This window comes from Ochotona princeps, chromosome 2, assembly GCF_030435755.1.
Source record: "Ochotona princeps isolate mOchPri1 chromosome 2, mOchPri1.hap1, whole genome shotgun sequence".
Lineage (NCBI taxonomy): Eukaryota > Metazoa > Chordata > Mammalia > Lagomorpha > Ochotonidae > Ochotona > Ochotona princeps.
In genome coordinates this window covers 158,340,194-158,360,777 of record NC_080833.1, presented here as the reverse complement: position 1 = coordinate 158,360,777, position 20,584 = coordinate 158,340,194, and the positions used below count along the sequence as shown (strand labels likewise).

Here is a 20,584-nt window from a genome sequence, read left to right as displayed (position 1 = left end):
GACCCCAGGTGCAACAGAGCAGGTCTCTGCTGCTGCTGGAGTTCCCCTCGCAGTGCGGGGAGGGTCTCAAGCCATGCCGCGCTCCCTCCCCTTCCCTTGCTCCTGGCCTTACCAGCCCCGCTGCGCCCCCTCTCTTCAGTCCTCCGCTGCTGCTGGAGACCCCTGGGATCCGCGTAGAGGGTCGGCTCCACTGTTGGAGACACCCTAGCAGCCGAGGCCAGGGTCTGCAGCCATGCCGTGGCCCCTCACCATCACTTGCGCCTGGGCCAAAATGTGGTATGTTTTTATTTATAAAATGTCTTAATTTGGAGTCTTACATGATTGTTTCAAAATGGAAATCGAGCAAATAAGCAGGTTATTAAGGAAGAGAATTGCTTGTAGAATATTGTCCTACAGAAGTATGGCTATCGTAGAATGGAAAAGCTGGGACAAAATACTAAAGGCTTAAGCATGTTGAGAAATGAACCTTGCAAGTTTTACATATAGAATTGTTTATACTATAAGATACTACTACCACATTGTTTAAGTGTTTAACATTAATACCTAGTGTACACCGACATTAGAATTAAGGGTGCATACATAGGAATGCTAGTAAATTTGAGAGTTTACACGGGAGAGGTCTGGCGCAATAACTTGGCAGTTAAGGGGTCTGGTGCAGTAGCCTAGTAGCTAAAGTCCTCACTTCGACCATGCCGGGATCCCATTTGGACACTGGTTCTAATACCGGATGCTTTGCTTCCCGTCCAGCTCCCTGCTTGTGGCCTGGGAAATCAGTAGAGGACAGCCTAAAGCCTTGGAACTGTGCACCCATGAGGGAGATCTGGAAGAAGCCCCTGGCTTTGGATTGGCTCAGCTCTGGCCATTCTGGACACTGGGTGAATAAACCAGTGGATGGAAGATATTTCTGTGTCTCTGCTTCTCTCTGTAAACCTGCATTTCCAATAAAATAAAGAATCCAAAAAGAATGATGTGGAACACTCAAAAAGACATAAGACACCTCAACAGAAAATGAAATTAGAAAATCAATGCATGATATGAGAAATTTGGCAAGGACTGACCTTGAGGAATTGAACAGATATTACAAAATCAACTGTGGACTGGCTCTTGTGAGCAGCAGGCTGAGCTACTGCCTGTGTACTGATCTCCTATGAGCTCCGATTCAAGTCTTGGCCATTCTACCTTGGATCCAGATGTCTGCTAATATGTCTGCAGAGGCAGCAGAAGAGGGCAGAGGTACTTGGGTCCCTGTCATCTACAAGAGGGACAGAGCTCCAGGCTCCTGGCTATCCAGTGGCCCAGGCCTTGATGTCAGCCATTGAGATGGAGGATCTGTCTCCCCCTCTTTACCTGCCTTGCAAATCAAGTATTTCTTAAAGAAAAATTAAAAATGAAAATAGTTGAAAGTCAAGATAAATGAGGATCAACAGAATTAAAAAATATTTGAACTTGAAGACAGGTTCAATATTTTCTAGCCAGCTTTTAAAAAATGTGAGAAAGGGAATGAAAGCAGCCCGAGAGCTTTGAGACCTTACTGAAATGAACACTTTCTTGGAATTCCTGAGAGGAAGAGAGTATGCCGCATATTCAATGAAACAGCTCCTAACTTCCCTGATCTTGATAAGTACACCTCCAAGTACAGAAGGCCCATAGGATGTCAATTGACAGGATCAGAAAAGATCCACGTTCCCTTGACCTATTGTGGTCCGGCTCTTTTAAGTACAAACAATTGTTCATTCTCAAAAGGAAAGCACTGTTGTTTTCAAGGGGACCTCCACTAAACGAACAACATTGTCAAACAGAAATTTTATAGGCCAAGAGGGAATTGAATGGTTTATTTCAAGTTGTGAAGAAAAAGTAAGCCTATCATCCAAAAATACTTGGCTGAGTAGAACTATCCTTTATAACTTAAATATTCTCCAAAATGAGTGAAAGTCAGGAAAGTCATCAGAATCAACTGGCCTCCTAAAACTTGTTTGAGGGAAATGTACAGACAGAAGCAAATAAAAGGTAGCAGGCTAGCATCATGAGAACATGCAAAACTTCTATTTATTCTCATTACAAAGTCAGATATACAGAGAGGAGAGACAGAGAGGAAGATCTTCCATCCGATAGCTCACTCCAAGTGGCAGCAATGGCTGGAGCTCAGTCAGTCCGAAGCCAGGAGCCAGGCGGGCCCCCCATGTGGGTGCAGGGTCCCAAGGCTGTGGGTCATCCTTGACTGCTTTCCCAGGCCAGAAGCAGGGAGCTGGATGGGAAGCAGAGCCACCGGGATTAGAAACAGTGCCCATATGGGATCCTGACATGTCAAAGGTGAGGACTTTAACCACTACGCTAGTGTGCTGGGCCCAAAATGGAAAACTTTGAAGCTCACCCATAACTGGATGAAGAATACTCAGAAGAAACCAACTAATTTTTAAGTGGATAGATTACTTACTAATAACAGCTACTTACTGTTACTACTTTTAGCAACAGCTTTGAAAGTCAATGGACCACACTCCCAGGTAAGATATAGTTTGGCTAAATGGATTAAAAAATAACCAAGGATATGTACCTTAAGAAACTCATTAGTAAAGACACACACTGGTGAAAAGATGGAAAAAAATGTTCTACCTAAGTGGAAACCTAAAGCAAGCAGGAGTAGTGCATTAGACAAAATACACTTCAGCCAAAAGCTATAAAAAGATACAAAGATCATCAGATAGTGATCAAAGAATTAATTCAACAATAAGATAGGACAGATTGGGTACTATATATTCAATGCCACAGCATGTCATTTTCTTAAAAAGCCTTATTATATCTAAAGGGAGGGCCCGGCAGTGTGGCCTAGTGTTAAAGTCCTCGCCTTGAATGCCCCTTGATCCCAGATGGATGCCAGCTCTAATCCCAGCAGCTCCACTTTCCATCCAGCTCCCTACTTGTGCTCTGGGAAAACAGTCGAGGACAGCCCAATGCCTTGGGACCCTGCACCTGCATGGGGGACCTGGAGGAGGTTCCTGGTTGGATCGGCGCAGCACCGGCCGTTGTGCTCACTTGGGGAGTAAACATCAGACGGAAGATCTTCCTCCGTCTCTCCTCCTCTCTGTATATCTGATTTTGTAACAAAATAAATCTTTTTTAAAAACACATACATATCTAAAGGGAGAGTCAAGCTCCAGATCAAGAAAAGTGGAGTTAAGGAATCAACTAACATGTCAGTCAAGCAAAAAAAAAAAAAACAAAAACAAAAAACAAAAAACAAAAACAAAAACAAAACAAAAAGAAAAACCACAGTTCTAGGGTATACAGACACTGACACAGCATTCATTGCAATAGCTTTAGAATATGTACTTGAATACACTAAACTTCCTCTAAGACCACATATTAAACCACAACAAAAAGTACATCATATCTTTTCTAATCACAAAAATATAAATCCAGACAAATTTGGTAATATAAAGCCATAGATTGAGGGGCCGGCCCTGTGGCTCAAGAGGCTAATCTTCCACCTTGCACACCGGCATCCATGCGGGCACTGGTTCATGTTCCGGGGCCTCACTTCCCATCTAGCCCTCAGCTTATGGCCTGCAAAAGCAGTGGAGAACAGTTCTTGTGCTTGGACCCTGCACCTGTGTGGAAGACCTCAAAGAAGCTCCTGGCTCTTGGCTTGGGATTGGTTCAGCTCCGGCCATGGCAGCCATTTGGAGAGTGAACCAGTGGACAGAAAATCTTCTCTTTGTAACATCTGCCTTTCAAATAAATCTTGAAAACAAAACCATCTGCAGATTAAATATTATGATCCTGAAATCCAAAGAAGAAATGTGGAAGAAATCCAAAAGAAAACTTAAAAATTGAATGAAATGAAAATACAGCATTTCAAAACTTACAGAAGACATCTAAAGAAATACTAAGTAAAGGTTGAAGCATTAAATGCCTACATAAAAAAATGGAAAGGTTTCAAACAGGTTAGGTGCATTTTGGGTATCTAGAGAAGGCAGAATAAACTAAATCCCAAAGTTAGTAAAGAAATAAAGATCAAACCAGTAAATGAAGAGAAAAACATGAAAGATCAGTGAAACAAAGGTTATTTCAAAAACAAATAAAACCAGCAAACTTATAGACTAACCTAGAAACAAAACATTGAAATGAAATTAGAGAGCTGGGCCCGGCGGCGTGGCCTAGCAGCTAAGGTCTTTGCCTTGAACGCTCCAGGATCCTATATGGGTGCTGGTTCTAATCCCAGCAGCTCCACTTTCCATCCAGCTCCCCGCTTGTGGCTTGGGAAAGCAGTCAAAGACAGCCCAAAGCCTTGGGACCCTGCACCCACATGGGACACCTGGAAGCAGCTCCAGGCTCCTGGCTTCGGATCGGTGCAGCACTGGCCATTGCACTCACTTGGGGAATGAATCATCGGATGGGACATCTTCCTCTGTCTCTCCTCCTCTCTGTATATCTGACTTTGTAATGAAAATAAAATAAATGTTAAAAACAGCGAAAAGAAATTAGAGGAGAGCTGAGAAACGAAATCTAACCAACACTAGAGAAAGGTGAAAGGTCACTAGGGACTATTGTGAAGAACTGTATATGCATTCATGGTGTTCATTTTACGAAAAACGCAAATGTTAAGACCTTTTTCATCAAGATAAACAGATCTTTAATTCTGTCTTCTACAAGCATTTTGAAACATTGTTTGGAATTTAAAGTTGATCTCATGTGAATTTAGAATAATATCACTGATTGGGAGGAAGAAGGGAGAGGGATAGAAAAATGGGAGAAGTCTGACGGACAAGTTGAAAGTAATGGCTGGGTAGAAGAACTAAGTTCTGGTGTTCTATAGTATGACAAGGTGATGACAGTTACCAATAACATGCTGTGTGTACATGCATATGTGGACGCGTCTACACATTATATATAACATACAGTTAATACATATAAAGCTAGATGGAAGGAATTTGAGTGTTTCACCACATAGAAATTATCCAAGAAACTACGTAACTAGATCTATTCACCCCCATTTCATCAGTACCCAATGTTTGCTTTACATGCAGCAAAACCTTACAGAGTCCCCGTGGATGCATATTTGTGTCAATTGATCTTAAAAATGTAAAAAGTTGCACTTAAAATTATGACCACCTTATATATTCAAGTAACCAGAAACTTAAAACATGAGGATTTTAATTGTTGTGGAACATTCAGGCTGATTTAATGAGAAAATTATGGAGACATGCGTCTGCTAACTATTACATGCAAACAATTGGAACTATCATGTGTTGACTGGTGCATTATTTTACCAGCAAGATTCTTTGCAATGGTGAAAAATATTCAACAATTCACCTTTTGTTCTTACAGTCTGTCACAAAGAACAAACCCTCACTTTCACTTCCTCGCTTAACTACACCTCGTGTCTTTTTCCTCCATGGCGATGTGTTATGTTTCTTTAGAAGAGCCAAGAGACTCAATACAGAGACAGCTAGAACTTATACGAGAGTTTGGTAGAGTGGCAGGGTACAAAATGATGGAACGAAAAACAGCTATAGTGTATGCAAACAGCCCCAAGATGGAAAGGGATCTAACCAGCAAGATACCATTCAAAATAACAGAAAAGTATGAAGTATCTGGGAATAAATCTGACCAAAAATATAAGAGACCCTTTTGAAGAAAACTACAAACTACTTAAAAAAGAAATTGAACAAGACCTCAGAAGATGGAGTAACATCCCATGCTCCTGGATAGGTAAAATCAGTATCATTAAAATGTCTATACTATCAAAAGCAATATATACATTTAATGCAATTCCAATCACATTACCCAAAACATTCTTCATGGAACTGGAAACAATGATTCAAAGGTTCATTTGGAAACAAAAACCCAAGAATAGCTAGAACCATCCTGAAGCACAGGAAGTTAGCAGGGCGAATTACAGTTCCGGACCCCTGGACATACTACATGGCAGTGGTTATCAAAACAGCCTGGTACTGGCACAAAGATAGAGAGGAAGATCAATGGAGCAGAATAGAAACACCAGAAGGGAACCCACACAGATACAGCCAAATAATCTTTGACAAAAAGACAAATGACAATCCAGGCAAATGGAAAGGTCTGTTCAATAAATGCTGTTGGGACAACTGGTTGATAGCCTGCAGAAACCAAAAGATAGACCCACATCTCTCACCATACACTAACATCAAATCTACATGGATAAAAAACCTAAACCTACATCCAGAAACCTTCAAACTTTTGGAAGAAAATGTTGGAAATACCCTGCAAGATCTAGGGGTAGGTCCCGACTTCCTGAAAAGGACACCAAAAACAGCAATCAAGACCAGAACAAATGAATGTATCTACATCAAACTAAGAAGCTTCTGCACAGCAAGGGAAACAATCAACAAAGTAAAAAAGCAGCCCACAGAATGGGAGAAGATCTTTGCACACTACATAGGTGATATGGGGCTAATCTCCAGAATATACAAAGATCCCCAGAACAACCAAAACAAACCACTCAAGAAATGGGCACGAGAAATGGGCAGACATTTCACAAAGGAACAAACCCATATGGCAAACAAACATGAAAAAATGCTCAACTTTCCCTGGCAATAAGGGAAGTACAAATTAAGACAACAATGAGATACCACCTAATGCCAGTGAGAATGGCTCACATACAAAAAACCAACACCAACACTTGCTGGTGAGGATGTGGGGAAAAGGGAACCCTACTCCACTGCTGGTGGGACTGCAGACTTGTACAGCCTCTAGGGGAATCAGTATGGAGAACACTCGAACAACTGAAAGTCTGCATACCATATGATCCAGCAATAGCACTCCTAGGAATATATCCAAAACAACTATTACACAAGAAACCAACATGCACTCCTATGTTCATAGCAGCACAATCAATTGTACAACCATGGAAGTAACCGAAATGCTTATCAGCAGAAGACTGGATAAGAAAGCTATGGTTCATTTACTCCATGGAATACTACTCAGCTATTAAACAAAATGAAAGGCAGTTTTGTGGCCAAGTGGGCCCAACTGGAAACCATAATGCTAAGGGAAATGAGCCAATCCCAGAAGGTTAGATACCACATGTTTGCCTTAATTTAAGATGAAATGATGCCAGTTTGAAAAACAGTACCTGTAAATTGTAGTATTATTCCAAGCCCAAACAGTCTGTAGCTCATGCAATAAGATATTGTGATGTAACCAATGAACCAACAATCAATGTGAGTCAAACTGCTTATGATCTACATCAAAGAATTGTAAACCCTGATATACTTTTAAGACCCTATGCTACTTGGAAATGGGGTGGGAGAGCAGAGAAATCTTCCATCTGCTTAGAATGTGAGGAAGACGTGAAGTATAACCTGTCAGGAATGGAACAAGTAACTCAAACTACAAAGACATATAGGGGGAATCAAGAGCGATCCTGACAATCTCTTAACAGGTCATACACACAGAGCAGGGGGGCACCCCAGAGTGGAGCAGGTGGACAGGAGGAGGCTTGTGTCTCAACCCTGTAGACTCCTGGATCCTCACCAAGGACTATCACTACGGGCACCAAGGACTACATCCCAACCGCCAAGAAGAACACAGGGAATTGGAGTGCCTTTGGAGCCTGAGAATTCTGAGGTCATCCACCCCCATCTGGATCTCCCACATGGGATGGAAGAAGCCCAAATCCTTCCTGGCAGGATCCAAGGTCATCGGAACAACAGCCAGGAGCCCTGAGCGGTCTGCAGAAACAGAAGAACAGTAAACTTCCTTTGGGACTAGGGAGAGGAGCTTTCTCTGATCCTTACTTAGTTCCAACTTTGGATCCCCACCCTCTCCTGCAAGGACCATCAGGGTTGCTCCAGAGACCCCCGCTCCAAAAAAAAAAATTAGGATAGAGAACAACAAGGAAAGCTTAGAACCAGGAGGAAATGGTCGGCATGGACTCACACATACCTTACTAGGGAGGACACAAAGATTGGTTACTCCTCACTAAGGCATTGAAGATTTCTCTGCACACCCCTCCTAAAACTGGTCTGCACCTCAACTGTTGACAAATGCCTTGTCAGAGTTATAAGCCAGTTTAGACTATCCTAAAATCTGCCATGTTCAGCAACATTATGTTTTAACACTATAAACTGCTAAATACTCCAATGAAAATAGACTTGAGACAGCTGAATAGTACCCTATAGCCATTTTAAGGTGTATAGAAGCCGGTTCCGTGTATAAACTAAACTTGAAATGCCAATGAAGTACTCACAGCATATGGTTAAGAACTTGCATTTTAACGTACTGATTACTCAATACCATGTCAATTAACTCCGTAATGTTGTAAATTGTTGCTGATGTTTTGTTGTGGCTTTTAATTGATTGGGATGATATTCTGCCAGCTCTATTTTCAGACCAGAGATGGCCTCCCCAAGAAACCTGGAGTTTATCTGGACAATAAGATGCTGGACACTATGCAAACTACATGGTTGCTATGAAAGAATCTTGACTTAATTTGAACTGTAATACTGCAACAAGGTGGAACAATCCACCATGGGGGGATGGCACGGGGAGTGGTTGGGGGAATCCCAGAGCCTATGAAACTGTCACGTAAGCAACGTACTTCATAAAAAAAAAGTGAGGGAATTGTAACTCAAATAATCCACAAGTCTAATTTTCATTGTAGTTAGCCTTCCTCTAGAGCTAATAAGTAGGTCCATTGTCTAATTTGATCATCATTAATTTCCCACTTTTTACCCACAGCTGTCCAAAGAATAAAAATCCAAAACACATCTAGCCAGAAGGCAGAAAATACAAGCTAAAAATTATGAAATTCTCACAAGTTGGGTACTTAACCAGTAACAGGTGTACTTTTCCTAACATTGGTGAGCTATAGAACTCACATACACTGTCTCTCTCAACCAGTCTTTAAAATGTTTGTGGAGAATGATCATGAAAGCCAACATATGGATTTCAAGTCTGAATGGAAACTTCTCTTTTGACTCCCTTTTTACGGACTTTGTGAAGCATCCCACTTCCTACTTCCTCAAACACCTCCACGAGGCAGAGAAGCGCCAGACTTTCATCCTTGTCTGATCTTCTCCTATCTCGGTATTGAGCGTTTGAGCATTACTCCCAGGTTTGTCTACATGAGGAATGTTGCTGGCCAATGCTGACAAATTAACGTCTAGTCCAACGCACGTGTCAGTTTCTCTACCATGCCGTAACAGTAAATAACTTCGGAAGTACTCTCAACATTATGGCTTTTCTAGAAATCACTTGGTCCCTAAATGATGGAAAACATTCCCTACTGACATGTATGCATAATTCCAGTAAGGCAAGTCTCACTTGGAATCCACACAGCTCGTCAGAAGCTCCGAGATCAAGAATGATCTACTAGGTGATGCTAGGGAACGTGGGGCTATGCTTAACAAACGAAGCTGTAACAGCCTAATGGAAAATTGAGACATTTGAATTTTTAGTAGGAAATGAGCTAAAAGCAGAGAACTATTTAAGAATCTTAATGGGGTGAAGCTCATGCTCACACAAGCCATCTTTCTTTACAATTCTTGCTTGTGTGTGTGTTTAGGAAGTTTCAGCCCCGTACATATGGAGTAATTCTGACAGCCTATCTTCCTTGAATAAAAGGCCAGCATTGGTTTAGGAATGGGCTACCAACATGGGATATGTTCAGCTCACAATGTACTGGCCTTCAGTATTTTAGTTGGAGAGTTAAGATTTTGGACCTGGTGCGGTGGCCTAGCAGTTAAAGTCCTCGCCTTGAATGTGCAGGAATCCCATATGGGCGCTGCGTCTAGTCCCAGCGGTCCCGCTTCCCATCCGGCTCCCTGCTTGTGGCCTGGGAAAGCAGTTGAAGATGGCCCAAAGCCTTGGGACCCTGCACCCACGTGGGAGACCTGGAGGAGGACCTGGGCTCCTGGCTTCAGATCGGCTCAGTTCCAGCTGTTGCGGCCACTTGGCGGAGGGAATCATTGGACAGAAGATTGTCCTCTCTCCTTTCTACGTGTCTGGCTTCCCCAAAAAAATAAATAAATCTTTAAAAAAAATATTTTTACTGTAAAGTCAGATTTACAGAGAGGATGAGGGGACAGAAAAATCTTTCATTTGCTGAGCCACTCCAAGTGATTGCAACAGTTGGAGCTGAGCCAGGAGCTTCTAGGTCTCCCATGCCAGAACAGGGTCGTAAGGCTTTGGGCTGGCCTTGACTGCTTCCCCAGGTCACAAGCAAGAAGCTGGGTGGGAAGTGGAGCAGCCGGGATACAAGTGAGCGAGCAGCCCTGTGGGATCCTGGCACTTGCAAAGGCGTCGACTTTAGTCAGTAGGCTACTGCTCTGGGTCCAGTTGGAGATTTGTCACTCAAATGTTTACGGTTAAAGATCCTGATAAGCCATAGAATGTGTTTACATGTAAAATAGTAGCAAGTGAGTACAGCATGGTTTTGCACATGATTTCCTGCACATCTGCAGGTAAGTAGTTCAACAGTTGTTCAAATGATAGCAGACACAATCCCTCTGGCAATGTATTTCACTGGAACTGTTCATCTTATTGAGAGTTTCTGGCAGCAAAGCATGATATTCCAACAATTCCTTCATTTTGCTTGACTGAAAAAAAGAAAAAGCTGCCCAGTGACTGCAGTAGACCTTGTTCTTAAGGTAAGATTACCAGGGAACTAAGCAAAAACATACATTCAGAATATTTGATTTGTTGATGTCCATTTGGCATTGGTAGGGGACTTGTGCATTGTTTTCTGCAATAGAAAACATGGCATCACACAGTCAAGGCTTCAGGGAACTGGCCTCGCTTCTCCTACCCAACTCTCAGTAGACTGCAACTGAGAATTACAGTCATGTTTTTGGAGTTTTTTGAGGTTAGACAATGTGATTTCAGTCTCTGGCTCTTTCCACAAACCAAAATTTATAGTCAGCACTTATTGATAGTTTTACACTATTGAATAATTTTCAGTCCTGTAAGACGTCGGAGAGGATGCTGGCAAATGCTTTCCTCCTATACATAACTCCCAAGTTACTTAGCTCCCCTCAGTACCTTCCCGTCAGCATTCCAAGTGCCTCATTTACTCCAACTCCCTGGTTTCTGATGAGATGGAAATAGATATTTTAAGAGGGTCTTCTCTCTCTCTCTCTCTCTCTCTCTCTCTCTCTCTCTCTCACACACACACACACACACACACACACACACACACACACACAAGAAGTCATAGTATATTTCTCCCATGGGAAGGGATGACTGATCAAGAAGGATGGCTGTTTCAAATTTTATTATTTATTTGAAAGAATGGAGGCAAGTAGACATTTACTTGCCTCTTATACTTACTGAAATAAACCAGTCCCCCAAAAACAAATGGTTTCCTTCCTGTTTGTTAGCTAATACAGAGTACAGAAGTCTTGAGATTTGATTAATGTTTATAACCCTCATCTGTACTCTTGAGAAATAGTGGTTTTTCTACTTACTACCTGTGGAATTCTTTAATGGAGGATTAAACTTGTGGTTATAAACTCAAAGTATGCTGCAGTGAAAAGTTCAACAAAAATTATAAAGGAAGGAGGAGAAAGGGCGAGAGTGTTGCAGAAGGCTAGACAGGTTGGGAAATATCATTATGCTCTTAACTTTAAGTAAAATACAAGGAATGTATTCCAGTTAAATAAAACTTTACAAAAGAGAGGAGAGTAAGAGAATAGAGAAAGATTTTCTATTAACCAATTTAATCTCAAAATGCCTGCCACAGCATGGGCTAGGTCAGACCAAAGGCAGCTGTCAGATATCCATCCCCAGGTATATGCGGATGGCAGGAACCTAGCTGTTCAGATTATCACTTGGTTACTTCCAGGGTTCATTAAGATGAAGTTAGCATACTTGGCATATGCTTGCTAAGAGGGAATCTCAACTGAACTTGAACTATGGTTACGCAACAAGGTGGAGGAACCCACCATGGGGGGAGGGTGTGGGGAAGTGTGGGGAGAATCCCAGTTCCTATGAAATTACAACACAATGTAATTAATGAATAAATTTAATAAAAAACAAAAACAAAAACAAAAAGATGAAGTTTAGAGCCCGCAGTTGAAGCGGCATTGAAATCAAGACCCCATGATATGGGCTACAGGAGTCCTCCAGCATCATCTTAATCTCTGCCAACATTTGCCTAGGGATGATATTTTAAACAGTTTAACCATAATAGTAGCAGGAACTAACTTAATCACATGCCTTTAGCAAGTAGGAAAACAAAATGTGAAGCCTGGACTTTGCCACCCAACATCCCTCCCCACGACCTCCCCTGCCCTGGCGATTTACCTTAGGTTCCCTAGTTTTGGTGTTTCTGCTATGTGAAGTAGGATTCGAGTTACAGCTTTTCCAAGAGCCAAAATGAGTTATGAGCACTTCATGTATTTGTCAAGAAACTTCTCTGTGCCTTTGTTTCTCATCTGTTGAATAGGATCACTGATTCCTACCTTCTGAAAGTCAGTGATAGTGTGCTTGGTGTAACATTTGGCATGCAGAACGCAGCATTGTTGTTGCCATCTGTGGATCCACTTGCAAAGTATTAATCAGAAAATGGATTCCCTACATATTAAGTGAATATTTCTCAAATTTGAAATCTAAGAATAGGATGGCTTATCTGTAGGTCCCTTAGTTTAGGGACCGCTATGATGCTGGTTTGACCTAGGCACATAGAATGTACATATCAATATGTAATATTGTACAAAAAGACATACTCATAACCCAGGCTCAGAAATGACTAATCAAATCCTCAAACAGCATCAAGTGCTCATATAGACAGTATGAGAAGTACAGGTTCACAGATATTTCTTTTCCACATATATTCTTTATACAATGTTAACATTGTTATGGGAAAATAGCTGAATAGTTCCTTTTGTCCTTGCCAGCAAAGTGACACAACAAGAGGGTAACAGAGCCGGCATTTCTCAACATGCTCCTCTTTATTTTTCTCTAATTTAAATCTAGGCATCCCAGACTGGACGAATCACTCTTTATGGACCTAAACTGCTCAAATAGTGGACAATTACTTAGTAAATCCTTCTCCAACTCTCTCCCCCATATCCGGCCACATGCTGTGATGCATGACTGCTGGCCTTGTCCAAAGGCTTCTCTAAGCCAGTGACTCACCATAGCTCTATTACCATGAAGCCAAAGATCAGCAGTCTCCTTATGTACAAACTATCGCTGCAAGTTTGATCAGTTCCTTTATTGCACGAGTAGGCACTGTTTATGACTTGGCCAAAACTTTTCTCATGGCAATAACAAAGACAAATTAAGGATAAAGGGCCCAGCGGCGTGGCCTAGCCGCTAAAGTCCTCGCCTTGAAAGCCCCGGGATCCCATATGGGCGCCGGATCTAATCCTGGCAGCTCCACTTCCCATCCAGCTCCCTGCTTGTGGCCCGGGAAAGCAGTTGAGGCCCAATGCTTTGGGACCCTGCACCCACATGGGAGACTCGGAAGAGGTTCCTGGTTCCCGGCTTCGGATTGGTGCACACCTGCTGTTGCAGCTCACTTGGGGAGTGAATCATAGGTCGGAAGATCTTCCTCCCTGTCTCTCCTCCTCTCTGTATATCTGACTTTTCAATAAAAATAAGTAAATATTTAAAAAAATAATAAAATAAAACAGAAGCAAAGAAGCAGCTCCAGACTTACCAGCCATGGAAAAGGGAGGCGCATGCTTGCAGTCTGCCCTTTGGAACGAATTCAGGACCTTGGGCTGTAATGAAATGAATAAATCTTTAAAAAAAAATTAAAGATAAAAAGGAACACTCTAGGTAAATGTACTTTTAAACCAAAAACCTTATTTTTTTCCCAACAGTTTTGATAGGTTGGCAGGGAAAGAGTCTACAACAATGTTTGTGTGAGTGCACTTCAAGACACCAATGGGAAAAAATGGAAATTAAGTGCAAGTGCAAAAAAACACTTGAAATCTCTGCAGTTTTTTGTAATTTTTTTCAAAAACTTGAAGACCACTGGGTTCATGGATTTTAGGGCTTTTTCTTTTGCACCAAACTTCTATTTCAATTGCACTTTGCCAGAACTTTTTACCCACTCTTGCAGATGATCTCAAATCCATCAAAGCAAACTATCTCCATGGATTTTTCCTCCACTGAATCTCAGTGGAAGAAAATTCAAGGGCACACAGTACTCACTTCCACCTGATTTTCTAACTTCATAGCAACATTACTATGATACTCAAAATCACCATTACTTTCTCTATTGCTTTAAGATATTGAGATGTGACATCTCATTTCTAGTCAAGTCAGGCTTAATTATTTGAATCCACTCTCACTGATAAGCAGTAAAGCTAAATTTAAAGCATCTTTCTTAGCAACTGAAAAGCTGGAAAAACAGTATCTGGCAAAAACTGACAGGACAAAAAAGAACCTCATGCGATAAAACCTGGAGAGCTGCTTTTGTGGGCTCTGTGACCTGAACACATTTGGAAGTGACGTTTAGGAGAGGGTCAGACATCAGAGCCCTGTGTCTGCTGGAAGTTGAGAAGCTACTAGCAGACACACTCCCAAAAGTTTCCACTGGACATCAGTTAGAATAAATGAGACACAGTAGAGTCCTCATATACCCTTCCAGCCCGAGATTATATAGATGTATTTTTAAAGACTTTTCTTTGTAAAGGCAGATCTACACAGAGAAGGAAAAATAGGAAGATCCTCCATCTGCTGATAAAATGACAATGGCCCAAGTGGAGTTGATCCGAAGCCAGGAGTTAGGAGCTTTTTCTGTGTCCCCAGGCTCTGGGCCATCCTATAGTGCTTTCCCAGGCTGCAAACAGGGAGCTGGATGGGCAGTGGAGCAGCAGACACGCAGTGGCACCCATATGGGATCCTGGTGACTTCCAGGCAAGGATTTAGCCACTAGGCCACTGTGCTGGGTCCTTGGGATCATAGTTTAAGGGAATTAATTTCAAGTCCTGAGCATGAATGAGGGGGTCGCAGGTGGGTAGGGAAGAGGTAAATCCTCTCCAGAGAGGTTAGTTTTCTGAGACCTCCACATTTATTGCTATATACAAACTTGCAAAATAATCTGTATGAAAGATTAGGTACACCAGGAAATAGGATATCAAGAGTGAGAAAAAGCAGAATCAGTAGAAGTAGATCCACAAATTGCACATTCAAAAACAGTTGCCATGGGAAATGTGATCAACATTGTCTTTAAAGCAATAAAATACAAGCAGATTTAGAAGCAGAAGCAAAAAACATGGACTTGAAAATGATCTACTAGAACTTCTGGAAATGAAATTTTATACACAAAGTATTACCAAGTCAATAGATTTAGTCAATTAGACATACTTGACATGGGCAAAGCAGGCAGGCAGTGAGGGACAGGAAGCTGAATACTGCCAACACCCTAGCCATCCGCACTGCCATCTCCTCCAGGCTGTTTCCACATGGCCAAAGCCTCAGCACACCTGCTCTGCATCCTGCAGCTAAGCCTCACTTTGCGTCTGGTACCAGGTGTCATTAACCACCATAAGGAGCTCACCACACATACTATAGCTACACTCCTTATGCTAGAAGGAAAATGTAACCCCAGCCAGGTGGGGAAATTGTCCCTTTTGAGATTGCCTGCACACATATCTGAGTGAGGACTGTCCTTTTGTCCTACTGTTCATCTGTCTCTCCTTTGTGCTCTTACTTGTAGAATGACAAAAGCCTGGAGTTGAAGTCTAGCTGGGGCGGGCGAGTGGGGGGCGGGAACTGAGCCTCTCCAACTACCTCCAGGGCTCCTGAGCCCTACAACACCACCAGGAGGCTGCATTTCCCACAATTAGTAAACTGAGATCAAAGACGTTGTAGAGCATGGAGGTGCAAAACATGTCAAGAGACAAGCAGAACTCCTGACATGACGGTTGAAAATGAATCCCAACCTGTTTAATCCGAGTTCTAGGATTTCAAGAAAGACAATGAGCAGAGGTAGTCTGAGGTTTCTCCAGAGTAACTGTCTACACGTTTTTTTAATGCCAGTTATTTCTTCAAAAGCATCTGCTTTTCATGAAAACAATCACTGGAAAACTATTTTGTTACTTTAAATAAAAATGACAGCATTTTAAAATGTCAATCCTGAGTCTTCCTGTTGCCAAAGCAACATATAAAAGCACTTATTTGTAAGTAATGACTGTTGGATTAGGAATATATTTAAAGCATTACTTCCTCATCCCTAGGCGAGAAGTGCAGTTGCCACCAAAAGGTGCTTTAAAATAATGGTTTTGAGCACATAGAAGGTATTTTTACAAACACACAGGAATCCATTTCCTACAAATCACAAAGGGGGCTTTACCTGCATGTTTTCTTGTTACAAATGATGTGCTGAGCTTCAGCATCAACATTAAGTACTTTCTCTTACAAGCATGAGTCCGCTTTTTGTATTGAGATTTTACAAAGTTTGGATATTAAACAGGTATTCCATTAACAAGATGTAAGATGAGACTATTGGAGGATATACCAGTTGAGTTTCTGAAACAAGCAGAATCGGTGCCTAATGGAAGCACACCACTTCCTTCCTTTAAAAAAAAATTCTTTATTTGAAAGGCAGATTTACAGAGGAGGACAGATTTTCCATCAACTGGTTTATTCCCCAAATGGCTGTGAGAGCCAGGGTTGAGCCCATCTGAACTCAGGGACCCAGGGACTTGGGTTAACTTTTGTGCTGCTTTCTCTGGCTATCAGTGGGAAGTTGAACCCGAAGTGGAGCGGTTACCCACTTGAACCAGCAGCACCCATGGGGCGGCCAGTGCTGCAGACTGAGGATCAGCTGGCTACGCTACCACACCTGCCCCTTTTTACAGTTTGCTTCTCCTTAAAGGACCTGATTAATGGAAACATTTGAGCTTAGTATACTTGCAATTTGCTACACATGGCTTATATCATTCCTGTATAGACATTTTGCTTTAGAAACAAAACAAAAAAAAAGATGCTGCATTGAATCTATCTTCTAATTCTGGTCATTACCACTTCCTTTTCTAAGTGTGCAAAGGCTTTCAAAACATTTCTCCTTCTGGAAATTGGAACATTTTCCATTCTTCAACCTCTTGGAAATGCTCCTGGAAATGCTCCTGTTTTTCCCTGGTTTCCCTAAGATTACCCACAGTGGCTCAGTATTTACAGGCACGCAAGCTCCATTCCCTGTCATACGGTTTAACCAGGCCAAGGTATTTGAAATCAGCACAGCTGAGAGCTTTCTGGTGCCTTCCCCTGCTCTCTGGGTCAGAGACTCCTCATTACTCCCAGGCCCACGACTTGGCAGAGAGAGAAGCCTATGGAACCCACCACAGTTGTCAAAGGTCACGTCCAGGGTAGGTCTCCAGCAGCACCTGCCTAATCCAAGATTCCTGGGACAGCATCACTGAACAATGCATGTTGTAGATACATACGCTGAGCTGTTCTTTCTGACAGCTGTCTTCTGGGATCACCAAAAGCACAGAGCTCACGCAGGCCTACGCCATGCCTTTGATATATTTACTTACTAAGTAAAAGGATAAAATGCTGGTGCCCTGTATTATTTGTTTGCTTTTTGTTTGATTTTGTTTTTAATTCCCCTTTGCCTAATAACATTACGATGGCTTTAACACGTCTCAATCCATAGCCAAGACATAGGAGAAACTAAGGTTACAGGCCAATTGAAACGAGAAATGTCAACCTTTGAGTATAGATTGGAATAGAAGGTGAGAGAGTTGTGTCTAGTCCCAATACTTCAACAATCCTGACCGCTAAGTTTCTGATACTGTGTTTCCACAAACATTGCTGACGTTAGACCCTGAAATCAGTTTCCACAAGAGTTTTAATTGAAATAAAGTGCAACCCGTCAGAATAGAAACCACTTTAAGGACATTACTCATAACCTCTCCAGTCAAACACAGCATTTGGCACACAGAAACCACATGAAAGTATTTGTCAAATCAAATTTACATACTATACAAAGAAATCCTGGAATCTGAAAAATCAGAGTGGATCATGGGCTTCAAGCGACCAGGGGAAAACACTTATAGAATTCAACATTACTATGGGTACTATAAATGTAGTAGGCGAGAAACAGTAAGAAAATAATCTTAGCTCTTGTTAAAGAAGGATAAAGGGCCATCTTTACTTTTGCCTATGTTAAAAAATTGAGAAACAAAGCCTTTAGGAAGATGGCAACTTCATTGCGGTTGAAAGGGAATTAGGGCCTTTCCAACAGGAATTAGGGTCTTTCTTGTTCCTGACCTTTTTCCAGTTGAATGTCTACGAGACTCGGGAGGGTTCGCCAGTCACAGAAAGGCTTAGGGCACCACTGCACGTGGAGGATGCTCTCCACACTCTGAGCGGAAGTGTTCTTTGGCTTTTCCTGCATGACCGCTTTTAAAAGGGAGGGAATGGAGAAGCTAATGAAGCCAGCCTGTTCCTTATTTCACATTAATGCAGTAGGTAACTCACTCCATCTGGAGTGTGTTGAGGCTGGCCACCCCCGCCCCTCCTCGCCTGGGCCCCCCACTCTGCCACCCCCGCCTCTCCTCGCCTGGGCCCCCCACTCTGCCACCCCCACCCCTCCTCGAATAGAAATATGCTAAAAACTAAGAAAAAAATGACACGCAGACAGAACGTTTTTAAAACCATGGGAGACACTGAGATCCCTGCCTGTGTCCGACGGGTTAGTGAGAGAACTGGTATGGTTGACACTGCCTGGGGACCTGAGCAACAGAAAGCCAAGCGGGCAGTAGCTAGTGGACACCACGCTTTCCCGCAAGCAAGGCGTGGTCGGCTGGCTCTGTGCTGGGAAAAGCTGAGATGCCTCGCCAATTCCTCAAGTTGATCATCTCTCAACTGGACGAGCAAGTTCGTCTCCTGGCTTAGAAGGTGTTTGCCAAAGTACTCCGAGAGGAGGACAGCAAGGATGCCTTGTACCTTTTCACCGTCCCAGATGACTGCCCCATTCGGCAGAAGGAAGCCAAGGAGAGGGAGCTGCAGAAGGTGCTGGCTGAGCAGAAGTCTGTGGAGATGGCCAAAAGAAAGAAAAGCATCAAGATTTGATCCCAGTCCCTGTCTCTGCAAATGCCAACCCAACAAGATTGGAAGGCCCCACCAACAGCCAGTCCAGCCATGTCTCCTGCAACCCCTGTGGTCTCTGGAGCTGTTTCCCAGCCTGCGCCGGTGCCCTATGCAATGCCTGAGTACCAGCGGGTCACCATCAGTGGAGATTACTGTGCTGGGATCACCGGAGGACTAAGATCAGGCTGCCAAGAGCCTGGCCAAGGCTCTGATGATCCGGGAGAAGTACGCACGGCTGGCCTACCATCACTTCCCACAGACCACGGCCCAGTACCTGGGCCATGGGCGGGCTGATGTCCCCCCACCTGAAGATGGTCTCCCAGGCTTTCACCCTCCCCCACTGCCCCTTACTGCCTGGATGACGACCCCCCAACCTCCACCCCTACTCTCCACCCCACCCCTACTCTTGGGGCCCCCACTCTTTGGTCATTCTCTCCGCGTCTCTTGTTCCCATCTCTCCATCTTGCTGGGTCTTCCTTGTGCACTGATGTCCCGCGGGACGGGACAGACCGTGGTCTGACTGGCACCGTGGGTAACATTGCTAAGTATTGCGGACAAATAACTTAACCAAAGGAAGAGCAGAACTGATGCTCAGAACATTGGCTTTGACCCATCTCAACCACCCCGACAAGAGCTTCTGGGATGTTCAGAGGGAAGGAAACCACGCCCAGTTCAAGGGGAGTAAAGAGAGCACAGCACCAGTTCTAAGCCTTCTGGTGGGGCACCTTGAGCTGCTCCCACCCTTTCCCATTAATGTGAACCCTGAAGGGAACCGCCAGAGGCGGAACCGCGAGGAGGTGGCGAGGGTCCAGGAGAAGAGCAGCAGAGCAGCAGAGGCCCTTCAAAGCGTGTAAGCCCCGCGAGGAGGGGCAGCTGGCGCTAGAGCGGGGTGGAACTGCGAGGAGGTGGCCAGGGTGCAGGAGCAGAGCAGCAGAGCAGCAGAGCAGCAGAGGCCCTTTGGAGCAGGGAAGTCCCGCAACGAAGGAGCCACTGGTGCTGTAGCGGGGCAGAACCGCGAGGAGGTGGCCAGGGGCCAGAAGCAGAGCAGCAGAGGCCCTTCTGAGCAGGGATGTCCAGCAAGGAGGGACCACTTGTGCCGGAGCAGGGCAGAACCTCGAGGAGGTGGCCAGGGTCCAGGGGCAGAGCGGCAGCGCAGCAGAGCAGCAGAGCAGCAGAGGCCCTACTGAGCAGGGAAGCCCCGCGAGGAGGGGCCGTTGGCACCCAAGCAGGCCGGAACTGCGAGGAGGTGGCCAGGATCCAGGAGCAGCGCAGCAGAGGCCCTTTGGAGCAGGGAAGCCCCATGAGGAGGGGCCGCTGGTGCTGGACCGGGGTGGAAACGCGAAGAGGTGGCCAGGGTCCAGGAGCAGAGCAGCAGAGCAGCAGAGCTCTTTTTTTTCCCATGCTACATGCTTTTATTACAAGACTACTGAGCATAGAGTAAAATTCATCATGCAGTAACTATATCTACAGTACATATATGTGAAAGAGGATACACAGATTCATTAAATTATGATTAAATCAACGACCAAATAGTTATATAATTAAGCCAGAAATA

The 20,584-nt window shown here is 43.6% G+C and overlaps 1 protein-coding gene across 1 annotated transcript in view; it reads left to right on the top strand.

Annotated features, from left to right (window-relative positions):
• The window catches only part of LOC131478341 (uncharacterized), a 61,265-nt gene extending 42,254 nt beyond the window's left edge, over positions 1-19,011 (top strand). Inside the window, 1 exon segment of the mRNA XM_058657069.1 lies at positions 18,835-19,011. Coding sequence (XP_058513052.1) covers positions 18,835-19,011 — 177 coding nt within the window.
• Positions 19,012-20,584: the final 1,573 nt, after the last annotated feature.